We start from the raw sequence: 22263 nt of genomic DNA on the forward strand, positions 1-22263 counted from the left end.
TTCTTGTGTATTGTTTAGATGCAACTTTGCCATACTAAGCTGCGCCATGATCTTTTTTAGAGAGGAGGTCAAGAAGAGCGGTCCAATATTGAGTGTCTAAAGCCATCTGTAAAACATGGTGGAAGCTGGGTGATGGCTGCATTTTAGCCAGTTGATGTTGTCTAAACCGATGGAGTTAGGAAAAGTCCCATCAGATTTTGGTGCATCATGCAGTATAGTCTGAAAATTGTCTAATTGGCAATGGTTTCATTATATAGCATGAAAATGATCCCAATAAAGTGCCAGTGCAGTGAAAATACACCTGAACAGAAAACGCATAATGAAACACTATCAGCACTACAGATTGGCCTGGGTTGAAGATCAAATTTAAACTTTCAAGATGATTAGAATCATACTAACTCGATTTTTATTTTTGGCTCTTCAGTTAGTCATTTTCCAGATCTTGGCATATCTGAATAACTAGTACTTACCTGCAATTGACAATCTGCAGTTGTTTAGAAATGGCTCCAAGAGACCTTGTGTAAATCTACAATTTTCCTTCACTAAGGTTCTTGGACTTTCCCATTTTCCCGACCATTGGTGAATCCAATGAGTCCTGTCAAACAAGTAAATTTCATGCTAGCAAAGAGAATCTTCCAGTTGTAGTCTTGAATGAAAAGTTAATTGACACCTTCATCACCACTTATTAAAAGATTAAGATGACCGTATGTGTATATTTCAGTCTCTATGTATAGTTGTGTCCCTGTGTAGGTTAGAGAAATTCCAAAATAAAATCAAACATGAGCACCCAATTATTATTTTTTAATTGTTAGAACCTCCAAATTACCATTGCATTCATGCACATGATGAGTGTATGGAAACTTTTGGCCACAACTGTATATTTCACATAGGATTTAAAAGAAGATGCATACATATAATCTGGTGCTAAGGCACTGCTAATTCAAAAGCATTATACTGTTTTTTTTATTTCACAGACTCGGCTCCAGTGCACATGCCCCTAGTTCTTGCACATATAATTATGTCTCTGTCCCTGTCCCTGACTTCCTTTGGTTGTCCTACACACACTCCCAAACCCACAGCCAACAATTACATTTTGCTCTGACAGTGTCCAGTGGCCAAAGGCAAACAGCCACACTCTGATCCTTGCCTCAAAGTGTTGTTTCAACAGTGTTAGCACCAGACTAGTCAACAGTCAATGGCCCCCATGCTGTTTCTGTTGTGTTTCATGCAGAGGAGATAGCAAAGCCTCATCTGCCACTACTGTCATAGAGTCTCGACAATCTAACAGGGTCATCAAGCAATTACACTGAGATGTTGCCATGGAGGAGGCAATATTAGTGACCAGTTTTTAAAGTCACTCTCAAAAGCATGTCACTTTTAATTATACACCTATGATTATAAACTACTTATGTAGAAAGCTGAGGTCAAGGCTCTGCTTGTGTTAATAGCTGTGATTGCCCTGTGGGTTCTATGTTACAATAAGTAATATTGCTAGCTACTCAAGGCTACTCAAGGGAAATGTCAGCTTGTGAACTTAGACCTTTTGCTACCACCCAACATGGATCTTTCACTGATTTCCTCTTTCAAACCAATTCATCGAGCAATAAAAAGGGTTTATGAGCCACAAATTGAATTGTGTGTCTGGTGCTTTCAGCATATATAACTTATTACAAAAGACACACTGCAGGCAAAGTGCCTGCTTATGTTGCTCTTTGGAGCATGTGCAAGGAACGTGAATAAAAATAAAATACCTTGATTTTCTAATTATTACATTATGTTTATATTTACATGATTTTTTTAACTGGATGTTTTTTTTATTCACAGATATTTTTTATTGTTTCAAGCTCTGAGAGAGTTCCCAGTGTAGTGCACTGAGCTGACAAGGCACCAATCCATGCCCTGCAAAATAGACAGCACTGATCTCCAAGGGTTCAGTATGATTAGAGACATTACACTGTGTTGTATATCATATTTCAACAGTATGCTTAGATCAATCATTTTTCCAAAATCAGGTCCATTTTCTGGCACTAGACTAAACACTCCTATGGCTTCTAATCTCCTCCCAGTTGTAGCCTTTAATCTTTGGCAAAAGCGCCTGTTGACCTGGCCAGCTGCTGGCGCTATTGTCAGCTTCCTATGTGGAAAATTTTAGGTGTCAAGGAGAGTCCAGGGGAGCACTCTAGGCTGTCACTTTATCAGCTCCTGTTGGTTTCGCTGAGCAACAGCAACAGTGTGTGAAGGATGGGGGAGGGGTGTGACCTTGACAAAAGGTTTCTGTGTGTTTATAATATTTTAAGGAGCATGCGTGTTTGGTTTTCCCGAGAAGAATGCTTGTGCTTGTGGTGGAATATGTGGAAAGACCTGATGCCTGATTTGAATCCATATGTGATGCTGAGTCTGTAGAACTTCCATTCCCCGAAAATCTCCATTCTGGCTTTTTTCCTGTCTCAAAGAAGCTAAAGGAAGCTTTACAACATAACCATTCTGCTTTAAATCTTCTTCGTGTTCCAGATGGACCTTTGGAGATGCCCCTGTTTCAGCTCATCCCCTCCCGGAGGCAGCTTGTTTTCCATGGTGACCGCCTCCCCCTGCAGTGCACCGCTTCCTACTTGGACCCATCAGTGGAGCTGCTGTGGCGTCATAACGGGCACATCGTGACCACGCAGGAAGACCGAGGCATCTACGTGGAAGAAACCCTCATTCACGACTGCTGCCTGCTCACAAGGTGTGCACAAAGGATAGGGGAGTGCATCTAATGTCTGATTAGCTGTTGACTGCCCTGTTGCACTGACCCACATGCACACAGTCAGAGCCCGACTAAGCCCACGCAGTCAAAATCCACATACAAATATGCTGATGCATGAGGAGTTTCGTCAGAATATGCATGCGTTTACTCATGCAGCACAGCCACTTCCACGGGAACAGATGTAAAATATGCGTGCGGAAACACACACGCGCTCTCTCACTCACTCATAGAGGCTGTGATTTACCTTTTGTTATTACCGCCCTTGATAAGGATCTGAAAGGACAGGGCAAAATTGGCTTGGCACGGTGCCAACACCTCAGAGCAATCCGCGGCCCGTCTCTAGAGGTTGGCCGTCCAGCCGCTCCCCGAGCACTAGCTGTTTACACGCTAAGAGGAACAGATGCTGAATCATAATTGCAGTGATAAATTAAAGCAGCAACACTGGCTTTTGTGCATTTTTAAAAATGTTTATTTTTTGATATAAGACGTTGCCTAAAACCTCGGTCCTATTCCCATCTTTGCTGCCTTAGCGCTGGCCTGCTTTGTGTCATGGGCGTGCTCACGCACTCCTCTGTTTGTGTGTTACAGTTAATGTTTTTGACATAATGCCGTGGCAACAGGGCTCAGACACAAGAACACATTGCTGCCGATTGCTTTAACTGCTGCCTTTTTCTTACTTGGCCTCTCTAACATAAATATTGATGGAGTGCTGACAGAAATATGTTTCCCTGTGTTAACGGGGCCAGAACGCCTCTTGTTGTGTGGTGTGTTTGGCAGCAGCAGCACCAGCTACTTTTCCGCTCCATTACTGGGAAGGTATACCGTTTCCCCTGCTGCAAATACCACTGATAGTCAGTGGGGTTTATTTGCTTTTATTATGTAAAATTAACTCAGTGGTGAATAATCGTTCTCGGTGATCCCTGTGGTGGCATAATTAGATTAAAGGTAGTGTGGGTGCTTTTAGTGATGTATTGGTGTCTTTGTGTCTCAGTGATGATGAATGTTTTAGGTTAATTTCAATCAAGGTTTCAATCAATACAATACTTTGTCACTCTCTTCTCAGTGCTTACAGTCGTAACAGGGAAGTGCTACCAAATACTGGCACATTTCCGAGGTCCTTGAGCCTGAATAGTTTGACATCATCCTGCTTTATATGTTCTTAATTACAATTTAACAAGAAATATTGTACTTTTTTTTTTTATCCGCTAAACACTATTTGGCAGCTCGTGCAGCTTGTATTGCAGATTAAGATTTTACATGCCAAATACTGTATAATCAGCTTAAAATTGTAATGCATTATGGATTTAACTACCTACTAGCATATTAACTAGTAAAATTAATCACCAGTCTTAAATGTTCCTTAAGCCTCATTTGTGGTCACCGCAACGGTTGTCACTTGTGCCAATTGTGACAACATCACAGCCCTTTATTCATTTACACTGATGCTGGAGGCATACTGGACTTGGTGGGCTTCTAAATGATAGCTATAACAGCTCAAAATAAACCTCAGCATCAGCATCACTTTTCTTTTTTTAGAGTTTTCTCCAGAATGTCTCCTCTTTATCCAGTTGTCCCTATGCCTCTGCATTGCTACAACACTGAAAACTGCAATAAAGATCGACCCTCAGGCACTTGTTTCCAACTGAACTGCATGTACATACAGATAATCTAATATGCAGTAACTTTTTCTAATAGTGTAACAAAGGGGACAGTGGAAGTACTGCAATGCTAAACTGTGTAGGTAGCGTAGGTTGTAATTCTTCAAGAAGTGAAGGGTGAGGGATACACTTAAAAGAAGAAGGATGCCCACATGCATTACACATGCAAGACATGACACGGCGCAGCAAAAACTACACGTTGAGTACGGTGACTAGTGCAGCTGCTGCGATAGCTCAGTCCTGTCTTGTTGATAAAGATGGGAGCATCAGTTGGGTATTAAGTACAAACCCAATTGCGACAGGCTGGAAAAGTAAATGGCACTAAACAGTAACAGCTGGAGGAACATTTTGAAACTCATCAACAATACGTTGGGGTATAAAAAGGGGGTCTTAGAGAGGCAGATGTTCTTAGAATTAAAGATGGGCAGAGGTTCACCAGTCTGCAAAACAACTACATCACAAAAGTGCGGTTCAATGGCCTTAATTCAATTTAAGGCAGCACAGCATTAAAAAGTGGCATTATTCTATTATGGAAATCACAGCATGGGTTCATAAACAGTTACAGAAATCACAGTTTGCATGCCATCCACAAATACAGGTTAAAGCTCTGTGATGCAAAGAAAAAGCCATATGGGAACATGATCCAGAAACACTACCGTGTTCTATGGGCTAAAGTTTGTTTAAAATGGACTGAGACAAAGTAGAAAACTGTTCTGTGGTCAGAAATCAGAATTTTGAAATTGTTTTTGAAGAGCCTGGAGAAGGAGCACCCATATACCATTCTCTGATGGTATAGGGGTGAATTAGCAGCTATGAAATTGTCGGCTTGCACATCTGGAAAGGCACCATCAATGCTGAACAGTTCTACAGGTTTAGAGCAGCACATGCGTCCATCCAGATGAGGTTTTTTATAAGTGATGCCTTGCATATTTTAGCAAGACCATGCTAAACCTCATACTGAATCTATTAACTCAGTATAGCTCCATAGTAGAAGAGTCCAAATGCTGAACGGGCCTGTCTGCAGTTTTCACCAGCTGAAAACATTTGGCACGTTATGATATGAAAAATATGATGAAGAAGATCCGGGACTGTTGAGCATATAGAAGTCCAGCAGCTGCTCTCCTCACGTCCCAGACATTCATATACTGTTGTTAAAGAAAGAGGGAGTGCTATACACAGTGGTACACATGGCACATGACACAATCTAAATCACTGTTTCTTATATATGTGTAAACAAGCCAGGTGAGTAATGATATTGCAATATCTTTTCAAGCTAAAAATATGTGAATGATTTCTTTACAGCTGATTAATCTGCAGTTAAGTCCAGAAAGAATAATAATGTATAATCATTATTTTTTTATAATAGTGAAGAGAATGTACTGATTTTTTACAAATTTATCATATTTCAATATCTTATTTTCCACGTCCCCGATATTTTCATTTTATTTTCAATTTGATTGAATTTAATCTACAGTTTTGATCTCCAACTTTTGATTTGTGAGCTCAGATTAAGATCAGATCGATTATGGTTATTAAATATAATAACTACACATTATTTGTATTCCTGTTCCTGCTGTTATACATCATTCTGCCATAATCCAAAACATTCTTTGCAAACAGTAGCTTAAAGTAAAGAGTCTGAGTACAACTTTCACCATTTGATGTCATGAGAAAGAAAACTCACTGGAGACAGTGAGATTTAGGCTCACTCAGCCCTCATTATGCATATTCGGGGGTCCAAACACCTTATGTAACAAACCCTCTATTATGGTTGTGTACAGACTGGTGACGTCTGTCAGTGTCTCATCCAGCCTTCTGCTTCATCAGCCATATCACTGTAGACTACATGAACCCATCTCCCTCTCCTCAAAACTTTGTCTTTCTTTTCCAGCACAGTATCCCGATGAATTTCCCAACACTCCCATTCTGATTAGGGCCCCATTTGCAATTACGCACCACTCTTATCCCAGTATACACAAATAATGTAATTTTCTACTCCAAGTGGAACCTATTTAGGTCATGTTTCTCTTGGCACCTGAGAGTGTCTCCCTCATGTAGAAAACCTACAAAAAGCAGACATTAGTTCCATAGCTGATGAGTGAATAACAGAGCTTGGGCCAACAAAAACAATCTGCTGTGCATGGGCTGAACTTCACCCTTCACCCTTTGCTGTATCTTAAAGTGGAGTGCTGAGAGAACAGTGTGCGTGTGTGTGTGTGTGTGTGGGAGGGAGGGAGGGAGGAAAATTAGTGCTTTGACTTCATCAGCCCTGCAAAATTTTTGTTAAGAAAAAGAAAAAATTTAACTGATGTTTTGACCTTTGACATGCCAGATGCAGTCGATGCTTATTTAAGCACAGTGGACAAGATATTAGTCATCGCAGGCCGTGTTGGTGTCATTCACCTTGGATAAATGTCTTCTGAGTCAGTGAGCTTCGCCCTGCATGCCCCATCAGAGGGGAAAGACTGAATACACAGGATTTAGCGCGTAGCTTAAAGCCCTCATCTGGATTTGTTGCACAGCGTTGCAGCAGTGTGAGCAGAGATGCCAAAGCCTCAGTGAAGTGACCTCTTTGAAGGTGAACCCAAAATGTTTTGCGGCTATTTTCTCATCTAAATTCTGCTTTATCCTGCTTTAGGCAGTGTCAGGCAGGCAGCCAGTGTAGACATTCAAAGCCTGACAGGGTGTTTTGCTTATTGAAACGGGCATAACATTATGAAAAGTGTTTGGTTTTTTTGTTTTCTGTTTTTTCTTTTTTGTATCTATCAGCTCCCTCTCATTTCATGCTGTGCCATGTCATCATGGCCTCTCATTTGCTAGAGCAGGTGGGCCGATAAGTGAAGCCATTTACATTGCTCACAGTGAATAGCAGCAAAGAAACGGGCCCCATGAGGCCTGGTGGTTCTGCGACGTGGGTCAAACTCCTGCTGAGTAATGGTGTCAGGCCAAGCTCCCAGTGTTAGCTATGCTAGCAGCAGCAGTGGGATCAGCCTGGGATTCATGTTTCATTAATCAAACATTTCAGAGCCCTGTAGCTAGCAACAGCAGACACTTTGGATGTATCTTCCTTAATCCTCTCCATTTTTAATCAGGCTAATCTTACACAAAACCTGATGTGGATGCATTACTGAAGGCAAAGTGTTTCTAATGGTGATCTCTCTGAAAGCTCTTTTTCCATTTTGTTGCGCATAAACTTTAATTTCTTTCTGCTATTACCAGCATCTCTTTCCTCTCTTATTGCATTCTGCAGTGTTTTCCTTAAATTTCTGTCTCTGTTTCTTTTTTGGTAGCTTTTTTTTTTCTCTCCTTTGTTTTCCGCGCTGGATTTCACCATTTGTTTACGAGCTTTTGTGCAGCGTCAGTTGATAAGGAGACCAAATGTGATTATGTCCACACATACTGTAGGGTTTTACCTCTGGGTTCATCACTTTACTGCTTGCCAGTTTAACTCAATAAAGAAAAATAAAAGCTCTTAGTTACATTGGATGAAGTGAAACAACGATAACACGAGGTGTAAATTATTTATAGTCCACATTATATAGTGTAGTGCATCGAGTGGTTTAAGACATGGAGCTAATTTGATGGAAGCTGCTACAGTGGGAGTAGTATCTGTGAAATATGCCACCGTGTGTGTGTGTGTGTGCATACCATGGTTGCACACATATACTCGTTTAGGCATTTAAAAATTGACAAAATCAGTTGACGCAAATTCACAAACGATGCTCTTTTGGAATATTTCCTACATAGCTGAGTTGAGGTGGGACAGATTGAAACTTTGCAGTCTCATAAGCAACATTGTGTAAACAAAGTGTTAAATATCAATGCACAAGCATAAATGTTCTTAATGAGTCCTTTGGGAGCTGCTGTACAATAGTGCAGTATTACTGAGGATGTAGGTCAGTGCTTTCTGCAGCTTGTGTGCCTCTGCCCTATTGATTTTCACTAAGTGGTGTGATTTCTTCATATGTTCATTATGTGAAAATGACCTTTTTCCCCTCCCTGAAAACTAAACAGGCTGCTCCATGGTTTCCCTGCTCTTCTTTCTCTCTGTTTTTTTCTTTTTTTTTCTGGGTGCAGCAGCTCACCAGGGATGTTAGTGATCATCAGCGAAGTTGTCGGGAGGGGGGGACGGAGGGAGGGAGAAGGAGGAGGAAAAGGAGAGGTAAGGGTGGGAGGTTTTGTGTATGGGGGTGGGGGTATTTCCCTCTGTATTTCCCAGCATTCAGAGATTTGGCATTTGTTCAACAGTGATGTAACTGTCCCCTCTGCGCACTATTCATGTCTAGAGATAGAGAGAGAGAGAGACGCTCTAATTTAGAGGAACTGCTATCACACTGATCTGTTTTGGTTTGTGTGCTGCAGTGACACCTATTGTGTAAACATTCCTGATAGGGTTATTATTGACGCCACACTAGCAGGGTTTTTTTTTTTTTTTACTTTTTTTTGTCTGTAAACACAATAGCTTGATTCTGATAAAACTTTATAAGGGTTTAGAGCAAGGTCATGTTAACAATCTGGTGAAATCTGGGTTATATCCACGAGGCTCCCCTGATCTATTTAAAGATTTACTGGGCAAATTTTAAAAATAAGCCTTATAACTTGCTAACACATGAAAAGTACTGGACAAAGATTCAAAATATCATGTCACATTTGACCTCTGACCTCTCCTTCAAGGTAAATAGATTGATCTGAATGTCAAAATGACATTAATACTATTAGAACTTTGTTTTATTGTCTATGTTGACATAATATATATAAGGAATGATATCCAAAAATACTATATTTCATCCATCCATTCGCTTCCGCTTATCCTTTTCAGGGTCGCGGGGGGCGCTGGAGCCTATCCCAGCTGTCATAGGGCGAGAGGCGGGGTACACCCTGGACAGGTCGCCAGTCTGTCGCAGGGCCAACACACAGGGAGAGACAACCATTCGCACTCACATTTACACCTAGTGGCAATTTGGATTATCCAATTAACCTATCCCCACAAGCTGCATGTCTTTGGACGGTGGGAGGAAGCCGGAGTACCCGGAGAGAACCCATGCAAACACGGGGAGAACATGCAAACTCCACACAGAAAGACCCCGGCCTGATGGTGGAATTGAACTCAGGACCTTCTTGCTGTGCGTCAACAGTGCTAACCACCATGCCACCGTGCTGCCCTAAAAAAAAAAAGTTAAAGTATAAATGCAAAGAACGACACCATTTACCAGGGCAGGGATTCTACTCACTACTATAGATTATACATTTGATACACTGTAAATTAAATTAAACATTATAAAATTATTATTAATTTGTAATTCACTAATTACTTAATTCATTATAGATCACACTAGCGCTGCCTGGTTCGACTAATTTTTAGACACTATTGACAAAATTGTTTGACGATGAAAGACAGGAAAAAAAATGGTATTTGGTCACAAGCACAGCAGCTCCGCCTATTCAGACCTTCTGCTTAGGATGGGTAGCCAATCAGAGGAAGGTAAACATAAAGGGAGCACAAGACAACTGCCTTCATATAGTGGATGATGATAGAGCTGCACAGAGGGTCTAAGATAAGTAGAAATTAGGTTGAATTGTAAATCAAACAAAGCTACTCCCTTAAAACCAAAAAATGAAAGTGAAGCGTGAAATGAGTACAAAACGTATTCTTTAAGTAAATACAACGGCATGAGCAACAGGAGCAGGTGATCCCAGTCATTAAAAGGTTCCTATGGAAACTGGAGGAGGTATTGGACAAGATGAAGTGGAGGATGGGAGAAGAGAGTTTTGGGTGAAATGAGGACGCTATCCTGTGCAAATTGTATATTACTTTTTTCACTCTAATACGCCACAGAAGAAGGTCTGGAATACTCGGGTCTCTTCGCATCTCCGTTGCTAAATCGATAAACAATTTACTAAACTTTGGGTTTACAGACAGCAAGAGTTTCCCGTTTCATTATCCTGTGTAAAAACAAAATGTAACCACCACAGAGTTTGATGAGTAATCTGTGAATTACTGCAGCCGCCGTTTAATACAGGTCCTGTGCAAGTAGCCTGAGAAGCTTGACTTGGTCTATGGATTTAGTCTTTCAAAATACCTCCTAATATTTTATCTATATTATCTGTTTATATTGAGTTTCCAGACACCATGTCCTCATTGTTGTATGCTGTGTAACTGTTGTACTGTGAAGACAGGCTTGACTGTGCCAAGAAGGTTTTAACACAACATCCTTTTTGTTCCACAGGGCTTCATTTACGTTTAAGTGGGGCTGGAGAAGAGACATGGGGAGAGAGAGGGTGATTGAAAATGTGAGGTTTTTGCACTGTGTCAGACAGAATAAGCATGTAAAATCATCGCAGTCATGTTGGGGAGTATGTTATTCCTGGAGTAAGGTTCAGTAAGGCATGCAAACATTCTTACTGTATATGTAAGAAGATCTGTCATAATGACAGTACAAGGCAAAAAATAGGTCCTTTTCAGACAACTGAAAATGTACTTTTGCTCACAAAATGCCACCATACATATTTACACTTGCACAAAAACAAAGAGCCAGGCACAGGCCTACACATTTGTTTTGTAGCCCAGAATGTCATCATCTCAGTCAAGCGTTCAAATCTGATTTAGGGTGTCTTAGAAAAGCAATCAGAAAGGGGAGCTTCAGTGGAACACAGAAGATGAAATCAGGACTCATTTTATTCATTTCCATATCTTGCTCACAGAAAGCCATTGGAGCAAAGTCATATGTTGGAAATGTTAACAGCATTCACTGAACTTCCTCCTCTTTCTAAACAAGTAGCAGTGGAGATAAGTTCACATGAAAGTACAATATGTTTTCATTTGGAAACGTTACTGTATGATCGCATCACCTCTGTAGTAGATTCAGATCACAAAGTAGAAAGATTTCATTTCAGTAATAGCTCATTTAACTGATGAACTGATTTTGCATTTTAATGCATGGTCTCCACATTTCAATTTATTTGCATTAGCAGTTCATATGTTAAACACAAGTCAGACTCTTGCTAGTTTACTATTATTTAAATATGTTTTGTGGTTCATTCACACCTGTTTGTTTTTTGTTTCAAACAAAATTCACAGCTCTATGCAAATGTTTGCTTTTAGTGTGAAAATGAAACCCAGTGACAGCTTGTCAGCTGTCAAGTAACCAGTCTAATAAAGGATATGTTCAAGCAGCGTGTGCCATATGTTTTTGTAAGATTTTTTGAAAACCACGCCAACTGGTACTGTATGTGCACAACTGTGGATTTGTCACTAATCAGGTAAAGTTAAATAAAATGTTAAGTATTCACTTGGCTAAGCTAACTGGAAAAAGAGAGAAATTACTGTACCTGGACTTCTTAAGCTTACTGACTACTTAATAAGCTAATTGCTTAATTTATACTTTGGCATTAGTCTATGCAGAGCCAATGACTGTAGTCTACACAAGAGGCAGACTATTGCCAGTGTTTATTATCTGTGTGGGCTGCATCAGTGGTGATGTGTAGTTATATTTCTAGGAAGGTATACACCTCAGGTTACGGCACAGGGTTTCCAAAGGGTTTATGACACGGGGCCTTCATACCTGTGGTACAGATTTAACACAGAAGGATACATACACATGCTTTAAGTTGAGGGATTTTATCGATATGGACAGTAACTTCTTAAACTTTTTACTGCTTACTTTTCCAGCACATTTTTGGTCTTAGTTAATCAAAAATATAAGCTTGTTTTTCAACCTTAAGTTTACCTCTAAAAGCATGTGGGTTGTGTAAAACCCTCCATCACACTCATCCCTTAACAATTTGTGATAATCCTTTTATCGGATAGTCAAGCTATCTTTTATTTAGCTTAGCTTAGCACAAATACTAAAAGCTAGTATGCATTGATTCCTAGTTATTTCTGCAGATAACTAATTAAAATGGTACGTCTTTTATTTCATGTGTGGGAAATTTCAAAACTAATTCTACAGTTTGATGTGGTAATGAGTGGGCTTCTGAATTGTAAAACTAACTTTATGAGCTATTCTGAGCTTTACTTATATGTCCACATCAATGCCAGTCTTTCTATTTGTTCTAGTAAATTGAATAAAAAAAACTTAACCAAACTATATTGGTATTTTAACTAGTTATTTCACTTACATACTGTACTACGAATATCTGGTTCTAAGATAATATTTCTTTCTTTTTGGTTTGTTGGGAAAGCAGAGTTGTAGGTTTTTCATACTGTGTAGAAGATATTGTCCTGTTTTTGTTTTGCAGTATTAGGCTGGGATGTGTGAATATGTTTACATGTGTTGGTTGTCGGGATGGTTGTTTTGACTTTCTTGAAGTACACGCATGGAAGCCGGAAATGATTTTGCTAATAAGCATATTGAGACAAAAAGGATGACAGGAAGGAGTGAGAGAAGCAGAAAAAAACGAAGGCATTTCATTTTTCGAAATAAATGCCTTCCTCACACCGTCTGATAAATGTTTTCTGGGATTACAGCTTTCGCACATCAGAGCCACTCAGCCACTAATCATCTTTACTCTGAAAGATTTTCGTTTCTTGTCCAGTCTGTCACTTCAGATTTTCCATGTCAGTTGTAATACTTTCCCATTTGTGCAGCATTGTTCCTTAAGTCCCATTTAAAAACTTTATGCAGCCGAGTGGGGGTATACAGTGGCATACTGTGTATTACGAACACATGCAGCTTAATTAACACACAAAAAAGGCATTAGGTTTTTACACAGACACAAAGCAAAGTGTATATTTGACTACAACTGGATTGTATTTGAAAATAAAACAGTTGGCATTTCTTAAGGAGGTAGAATTTCCATGGTGATTATTCCCATTGCTTAGCCATCTCCAGCGGCTTTTCTGTTTTTTTATAACGAGTAAAATCCTCAAGATTAGTCGCGTTGGCAAATGGCCCTGCATTGGCTCTTTGTCACCGTTTCACCATTCTTTGTATAATCAGGCATTTTCCATTGAGATAGGAATCGCTGTGACAAAGTAGGAAAGATAAGCATGAGTAATGATCATCTTAAGTCACAGCCAACGTTTTAAGCTACCACATACTTGTATATGGACAAAGGTCCCTTGAATGAATTAGATCGGGTGAACCACGCAAGCGCACGCACATCTTTGCACTCTACAGACGTCTTAAGATGACCTTAACTCTTTATGCCTTTTGACTGACTTTAATCCTTAGTCTAATCCAAAAATAATTCAAAGCACCCTAAAATCAAGCCGCAAGAGAAAACTAATCCTAAAACTACATTTAACCCCAAATGTACGACTAGGCTCTAATTCGGTACTTCGAACTTCTCCTAAATCTCATAGGAAGAGGTTCACTGACACAACCCCCTCATGGATATGTCATTTTAAAAACACATTTTCATAGTTTTACGTGTCTTCTCTCTTCCTCCAGCGAGGTTATTCTCTCCAGCATCGATGTGCCCATTGCTGGAATCTGGGAGTGCCTGGTGACCAGTTCCCGTGGCAACATTTCTCAGCAAATGGAAATCGTGGTTCTGGAAACGTCAGCATCATACTGCCCTGCTGACAGAGTCACCAACAACAAGGGGGACTTCAGGTGAGTGACCTTGCAGCCACAGACAATGGCAGATTAGTTTTTCAGTTTTATTATACAGGCTGATTTGGAAAAAAAGGTCTCAAAATAATAGTAAATGTATTTTTGAGAGTTGGATAAGAAACCTGGTATATTTCATGTGTTTGTGCAGTTGTGGCTTGGTCAGGAACCACTTCTTCTCATACCCCATCACCAACATATTCTGACACATGCAGATACCCCTTCGATGTATGTTTCTCATGTGAGGAGGAAAAATAAACCCCAGCAATATCTGTATCTGGAGGCACTTACCTGCAACCAGAAGATTGCTGTCCAGAACATCTGCTTTTCCCACATTCATTTTTACTTGCATCACTTGCTTTTGCCTATATCTAGGGACAAAACTGGTTAGGTAAAGAATTGTGTTTTGTGTTAAAATACACCCTTCATAACCCATTAGCTGAATTTTGTTATAGTTGGTATGAGCAAGAGTTCCCACCAATCATCACATACTCATTCTACAGCATTAGTACATGGGATTTACATTGGGATTTAAAATGATATGGTTGTAAACAGTCAGTCTCGCTTTTTTCAGAGATAATAAAATCCATCTTAACTGACACACTGATTACTGTAAAAACCTATAATCTATAGCTTAACCAGCTTTTGCAGTTCTATTAACTGTTAACCTAGCTAGGTTAGTCCCAAAGGTTGATTCTGTTCATCTGGACGTAGCGTTTTCAGTGGGAGAAACATTTCGTCACTCATCCAAGTGACTTCTGGAGTGTCAGCTGACTGCAGGTTTCCCCAGCCTTATAAACAGTACATTGCACAATAACTGAAACCAGTACACTGAATGAACAATGGGCTGTGAGGTCAGTTTCTTGATCAGTAATATGAAAATTGTCATGACCATTGATCAACAACCACTGATCAAAGCCCACTGATCATTGATCAAAGACCATTGATCAATAAATAAATAATAAAAGTTCTAGTAAATATTATGTAAATAAACAATTTCCTTCAATCTGCCTGTACATTGTACTTTGGTCTTGTGCTTGGACTGGTTTTCAAAGCTGAAACCAGGAAGTCTCCTGATATTTAAAGCAATAGTTTAACCCCACTATTATTTATTTCACAAGAAATATTTCCAATTATAAAATAGCATGTTATAAAAATTAATACTCTAATCACAGAACTAACTCACTCTGTTGCTATCCCTCTATAGAGTGCCCAGTCAAGGTACTTAAGTCTGGTTTTAGGTAGTGTCGTGCCTTTTTTTGTTTCATCTTACAACTGGTTTGCCTTCCTCTACGTTTGGCTCACTAGTACAGCAGAGTCTGGACAGTTCATATTATTTAATAATAATTGTTATGTGCAATAGAAAAACTCCTACACACATTATGGCTCATTGTAGTCCAGATTTATATCATGACTACAGAGAACAAGTTGAATAACTAAAGTCTCACATAGACAGAAGAAAAACGCCACACATCTACTGTGCACTCCATTTTCGCTGTCCTCGACTCCATGTAACCACGTTAAAACTGTATTTGTTAACATACATGCACGCACACCCTCCACCTCTCTTCCCTTGTGGGTGTGCTGTTGTCGTGTACACTCTTTTGTAGCTGCTGTACTTTACAGCCCACTTCTAGTGCAGCAAGCACAGAGGCTTTGTTTCTGCTGGAGCATTGGAGTAATGGGCTGGAAAATGAGCCCCCTTTTTGTTGGGGGTGAAATTAATGCCATTTATTACTAAGTAGCTGCTGCAGCAGCAGCAATGTGGATGACTAGAGGTGGGGGTAAAGAGAATGGGGTGGGGAGTAGTGTGATGGCAGGTCTCTACCCTCAGAACAGATTACTAGCCTCCTGAGAGCACTGCTCCTTTATTTTAATTTTGATGAAGTCAAACGCGTTTGTTTTCACACATTTTTTCAGCTTATTTTCTGAAGTACAATGTGATGCTGCCTCTAGCATAAAACCACGAACATGAGACACATGCTCCTTCTTTGATTGTTGACAAATTGATCAACATGTGAGAACACAAGCCGCTCTGTCCTAAGGTTACAGAAACACATACCTTTAATATACGGTGATGCCAAGTAACAAAACCTGGAGTTCTTTTGTTATCTGCGAAATACAGGCTAGTGTCCTAGACTGTGAATGTTTGGCTGCCTTTTTACACCCTAATGAGCTTTATTTTATTGAAACACTAACAGGCATTACCCAGAAAATGGAAATGATCCATTTGACTGTAAAATCACACTAGCCCCTATCATAGGTTGGTCAGTAGAGCAGCTCCAGGACTTGGTTCTTGATGACATTATTGAGAAAGTCTCATTTCTTGCTCCAGAGGAGTCTTCAGTGAACTTTGTATTACTATAAGAACAACACTTAATTTGAATTTCCCTTTAGGAGTAACAGGCAAGAGCAGGTTCTGCTTGAAATATAAATCCTTCACTGACATTCTCCATCTGCCACTGTGGTGCATGTTTAAATGGGGTACGCAGGCGATTTTGTAACGCTCTTTCAATATGCTGTGGAAGTTACAAACAGTTCAGAACAGAGTAGAGGATGAGGTATCCTGACTTTCAGGCCCTTGTATGGGTCAAGCTGTGCCACTCCACAAAGCCAGCTTTTCCAAAGATCACCTTGAGAGTATTTATTCTGTTGTGCCTGCAAGAAACTAAAAATATCAAAAATAACTGTGACAACATCACACAAGTTATTTTTTCACACATCTGGAGCCACAGGAGGTAAAAGTGGATGTCTTTGGATACTCAAATGTGGGCTAAAGCCAGAGGAAACCATCACAAGCAGAGGGGAGAAGACATCAACACCTTTAAATGTCTTTTGTGATTAACAAAAAAAAATATTTCACTGCACCAAGTGAATAGACAATAAACTTCATTAATAAAGTTAGTAAATAAAATTAATTCAGAAGTCATTAATAAGACAGACGCGTGTTTCACAGTCAAGAATCTGGGAGTCATCTGCAAAATAATTAAGCCTAGCTGTAAATCATTTATGCAAATTAATACTTTCCTAAGTACAGGGAGTATGAAATTGCCATCTGGTGCCGCTTGTGTAGATCCTGATATTTCTGATATTTCTTTGGCAGGTGGCCAAAGACGCTGGCTGGCATCCTGGCCTTCCTACCCTGTGCTCCTGCCACCTTTGGCTCTGCCCCTCACCCATCTGGCAGCGCTCCTCACCCCTCGAGCCGGGCAGAAAAGAAGGCGTGGCGACGTTGCGACCGTGCTGGGCGGTGGGCTGAGGAGGACTATACTCAGTGCCCTTATGCCAGTGAACTGACCCGTGTGCTGCATGAGCTCACCCAGGTATCAGCATTAGTGTAGAACTAGTGCCGAGAACTGCTGGGAAACAGGATTCATTTATGGATTCTGTTTCTTTTTTTTTAATTGTCCATCAATCCTTATTTAGAAATTTTCCAGCTTACTCTTAACAGCAAGATTTCAAGTTCATATTCCCTGAAAACTACCAGTTGCTTTGATTCACCTGTAGCCTGCAGGTATTTCCAGATCTGTGTATGAAACATTTATATGCAAGCTGTTTTAGTCTACTTCTGCTCAAAGGATTCATTAAAGTGACAAAGTTTGCAAAACTACACAAATTCTTGAAATTTTCATTCATTTTATTCATCTTATCAACTGTGCAATGTTTTTGTGGAATTATTATAACAAGCCGTCATGTTTGTCCTCTCTGAAAATTGTTGCATACTGCACAATATATTGATTTCTCTTCCAGATACCTATTAATACGACCAACGCTCAGCCTTTTGGACAGCAGTTGGTGGCCTTCACCAGCAGGGCGGCGCACTTCACCGATGTCATGGATGTCATTTATGTCACCCACCTGGTGGAGAGACTAACGAGGCTGGTGGAGAAACATAAAGATGTAAGAGGAAACACAGAAATATACTACATCCAATGCATTTATAGTGGAATCATCCCAATATTTTACAACTGAATTAAACAGAATCAAACCCCTAAGATGCTGTGTGAATGAACTGTAAAAGCAATTACAAGGTTTTCAGTGGCATAACCTGTACGTCTTTGCAACCAATGTGAGTGACTGCAAGCAACCTCCTGCAACCACTCACCAACTGGTTTTGCAAATACACATTTTTCCTTGGCAAATGGTGGTTGCTGGGCTGCCACCAGCCGGTCTTTAGACTGCAGTCACTGGGGCCTTAATGACAGTTATTTAGCTTAAATCAGCCAGTCCTACTCTTGTCAAAGAGTGCTTATTAAAAGTGAAAACACATGTTGTTTCTAGGTCTCCATTTTAATATCTGACCCGTTTCACTCTCAGCCAGCTTATGCCATCGGCTCGTCTAACTGTCAGAAGAGGAACTTGATTTGCTAAGTAACTTTTCTGGGAACTCAGGACAGTAGGAGGGGAACCCTGCGAAACATATAATACCTGCAACGTGCTCTTCTTGTCTACAGTGACAATTAGACAGCAGCTATTAGGTCTAAAGAGGAAGGTATTTTGTTTGTTGTTTCAATAGTTCTAATTGCAGTTCCTATTCTGATCTGCGCACATGTTCATTCATTCATTTTTCCATCACCCTAAGAAAGAATAAGGTTTTGTTTAATGCTCATCTAGAGGTTACCCTAAAGACTACACCATATCACATTACCCATCAGTTAGTTGCTCTTGCACTAGACAAGCAATATCACTGAAAAACCAAAAAACCAAGAAATGTCAGTGATTTGTCGATCACAGTGCAGGCCTTCTCTAAAGATACCCTACGTTATCAAGCTTTTTGACTCTAACAGGGACCATGATTTACTAATTGAACATGTATCTATTAAGACTTGCAACTAGCAATTAGGACCACATAACTGATGAATGTCTGCACAACCACTGCTCACCAGATCCCAACAAGAAACCACAGAAGCTTCCTTATAAGACACAGTAACATGTTTCTCACCTCATACAATATCCCACTGGCCATTGTGGCACTGGACCTGAATGGGAATCATTGTTAAGATTCATCTCGTGTTTGGGCGAGTCATGTTTTTACCCTGAGTGAATTTCTTTAGTAGAGGCAATGGGATTGTTATACTGGCATCACACTGAAGGTCAGGTTGTGTGAGGGGGAACGGTGCTGGGCTTAGTCAGTGAAAAGAATCAATATTAGCTCTCACTTGTGCAATTATTCAACACAGGTCACTCGGGAGGACATATTATTAGGAGATACTTAGAGTTTTATCATTCCTAAGACAATGGTGACGAGACCACCCTCATTCACGGAATAAAGAACAGCCCAATGAAGCAACAATAAAAAGTACAGTAAGTAAATAGTGAACTGCCATCCTTAGGAAGCAATTATGCCCCATTGGAGCTCCTAATCTAAATTAAATCTCCCTGTAATGAATGAAGCCACCATTGCCTCCCTCACAATCCTGGCTGCAGATTACAAATGTGCCTGTTGTTCTATGATTGATGTGCATGATGAGTCTGCTTCTTCCTTGCATGTGTGCGTGTGTGTGTGTGCTGTACACGTACAGTGCAGTTTGTGTTAGTGTGCGCGAGCAACCATTTGCATAAACGTCTGCTTGTGCTTCCTCAGCTGGGGGACTATATATCAGACATTGCCAGCAACATGATGCTGGTGGAGGAGCATATCCTGTGGATGGCACAGAATGAGGCCAGGGCGTGCACTCGAATCGTCCAGTGTGTGGAGCGAATTGCTGACCTGGCGCTGACTGGAGACAATCAGGCCATTTCTAAGGTATAGCTGGACTACAAAAAAAAATACTCACACTCAAGACCACACTCAGGGCAAGGGTTGCTTATGGCGCTAAATGACGCAAAGCTTTCACTTTTTTCTCGTGGTTTAGAATAATGAGAAGTCAATTTGGCTTAAGTAGATAGTGAAAACAAAGCAAGCTAAAGATAATTTGCTTCCTTTCTTGGTTTCCTCTTCTATTTTTCCCTCCCCATTGTCATTGGGGATAAAAGCAGTGGCTAAATTAAAAAAATATAAAACTGTCTTTCCTCCCCTCGCCGCTCTCCTACCCTTACCTCTCTCTCCCCACTCCTAAATCCTGGGATGCTCATCTTAGGTATCTGCTAACATAGCTCTGGAGGCCTTTCTGATCCGTCCGTCAAACTTCCACGGTTTGTGCTGCACAGCCCTTCGACAGCCCCCCTCAACTGCCACCTCACCCCGTCCTGACAGCCACTCCCACTCTGATAAGGACATGAGCAGAGAGCGTGATGCCGTGGGGGAATCGTTGCTCAGCTTCAAATGCCACACTGTCAACAACAGTGGCTCACCGGTCAGTCAGCTAAGCAAGGTAAGACACAAGTTAATAAGCGGTGTGAAGCTTTCTAAAATAACGCCACTATCTTCTGCTGCTTGGACGTGTTAGCTAGGGGGGGAGAAAAAAATATTCCCTTTCTCACTCCCAGCAAAAAAACATTTCTAAACAGACATTCACTTTTGAAATTTTTGATTCTTAGTCCAAATACAGGAGTGAGAGAAAGAGGGAAGATGCTCTGAGAGAGGACAGAAATAAAATACGAAAACAGGAGTACAGTTTGTATACTAGCTCATGGGCACAATAAAATGAATTCCCTTGCACCACGCCTTTGAAGCATGTGAAAAAGATTACCTCCTGCCCTTAAGTCTGTTGTTGCCTATTTGTCCTGGCAATCTGACACCTTTGTTGGGGTTTGTTGGCGCGCTATAGATCATCTCGTTATAGGTGGGGTTGTGGTGGGAGCAGGGACTGCAAATAGGGCAGCAATTTGGGAGTCAGGGAATGCCGACCACTCCCCAGTGATGGATAAGGTGGCCTTGTGTACCTGTCACTTTAAATCAGCTGAAGCTCTACTACATCTCCAGTTGTGGTTGTCACAAATGAGAAATAGACATGGGGCACTATACATCTGCAGACAGCAGGCAAAACACTCAACTCCCCTGGCACTGTAGTGTCATATTTGTGCAACATTTGTACAGTTTGCACCCTCTAGCTATTCAGTCCACGGATGAATTCACCAGTGTACGTGCGTGTGAACACTGTCTGTGCATGTTAGTGTTTATGAGCAGGAAAGAGCTCATGAGTGCGTGTTTGTCTTTAAATCCGCACGATTGTTTCATTTTCCACCTTTCTTCTTCGTCAAGTCTTTCAGGTTTTGTCAGCAATTACAGCACTTTGTTTGTAGCTCCAGGGTCTGTGTAGCTTGCACGCATGTATATCATTGTACAGCGGTGTCAAAGGTTTTCAGCACAAGTAGGTGTGTTATAGGTTTCTTTTTTTTTTTTAAATCACCTGTCCACATACAAAGTGTAGCAAACATAATACTGAGCTCAGGGATGTGTGAGGATCATACCAACTGTTGCAGTGATCCTTATTCAGCTACTGATGGAAGACCTTTTTCTTATGATTCATCTCAGCATTTCAAATGTTTCAAACTTTTTCTATCTCTGGAAACTGACATAAATTAGCAGATTCACAAAAAGGACAATACTGCTCTGGCAGAGGTCGACGAATGAGGAATTAACATTTATTTTCATTATGGACAAGTGATCTCACTGCCAGTACTTTCAGTTTTAAAAGGTTTTCTTACAGCAGAGTCCAAACAAAAAATAATATTTTATCTTCCCACTAAACGGTTGCAGCACTGTGTGACCTTGAGAAAAATACTTTAGCTCGAAGCTCGTATGTGATGTGTAAACTTAAAGGGTTCTTATCAGTGACTCATCTCAGCTAAGTGTTTCTTCAACAGCAGCACAGAAAAGGTTCATTATTAAGATAATCAACATTTCAATTACAGATTCACATAAGAAAACTGTTGTTAGCTGAATGTCAAAATAAGAAGGTGAACCTGATTTGACAGCAGGAAATCTTAATGACTGTCAAGTTAAACTCTACTGAAGTCATTGCACAACTCTATAAAATCATATCTTGCTTGCTAACAATGGAGTGCTCAGCGCTGCTACTGATAGCTGAAAACAATTGATTTTCATAGTCTCGACATGCTCCCAGTAAAAAGACTTTTTTTGGTAAGTTATTTACTACAAGAAAGGGTAAAAGTATACGTGTTATTGTTGGACTCTGTTAAACTGCATTTTTTCCAACATCTGAACTGTTAAGCCCGGGACCTCTCACTAGTCTTAGTGCTCTTCTCCTGTTGTTAACAGTAATGTCCACTGTACAAATCCCATAGGTTACCATTTAGCTAAATAGTATCTTTGTTTTGCAATGTAAAAAAGAGAAACAAACAAAAATAGCTATATGCGACCTAGAGATGACTCTCTGCCAAACTCCTGTCACTAGGGAAA

The 22263-nt window shown here is 40.4% G+C and overlaps 1 protein-coding gene across 3 annotated transcripts in view; it reads left to right on the forward strand.

Annotated features, from left to right (window-relative positions):
* The window catches only part of adgra1b (adhesion G protein-coupled receptor A1b), a 192791-nt gene that overhangs the window by 57442 nt on the left and 113086 nt on the right, over positions 1-22263 (forward strand). For all 3 annotated transcript variants that reach the window (XM_082556384.1, XM_082556385.1, XM_082556386.1), the window contains 6 exons: positions 2512-2725; positions 13797-13961; positions 17062-17281; positions 17709-17858; positions 19543-19704; positions 20039-20272. In XM_082556384.1, coding sequence (XP_082412510.1) covers positions 2512-2725; positions 13797-13961; positions 17062-17281; positions 17709-17858; positions 19543-19704; positions 20039-20272 — 1145 coding nt within the window. The remainder of the gene's footprint in view (positions 1-2511; positions 2726-13796; positions 13962-17061; positions 17282-17708; positions 17859-19542; positions 19705-20038; positions 20273-22263) is intronic.

This window comes from Aulonocara stuartgranti (assembly GCF_965226115.1).
Source record: "Aulonocara stuartgranti genome assembly, chromosome: 13".
NCBI lineage: Eukaryota > Metazoa > Chordata > Actinopteri > Cichliformes > Cichlidae > Aulonocara > Aulonocara stuartgranti.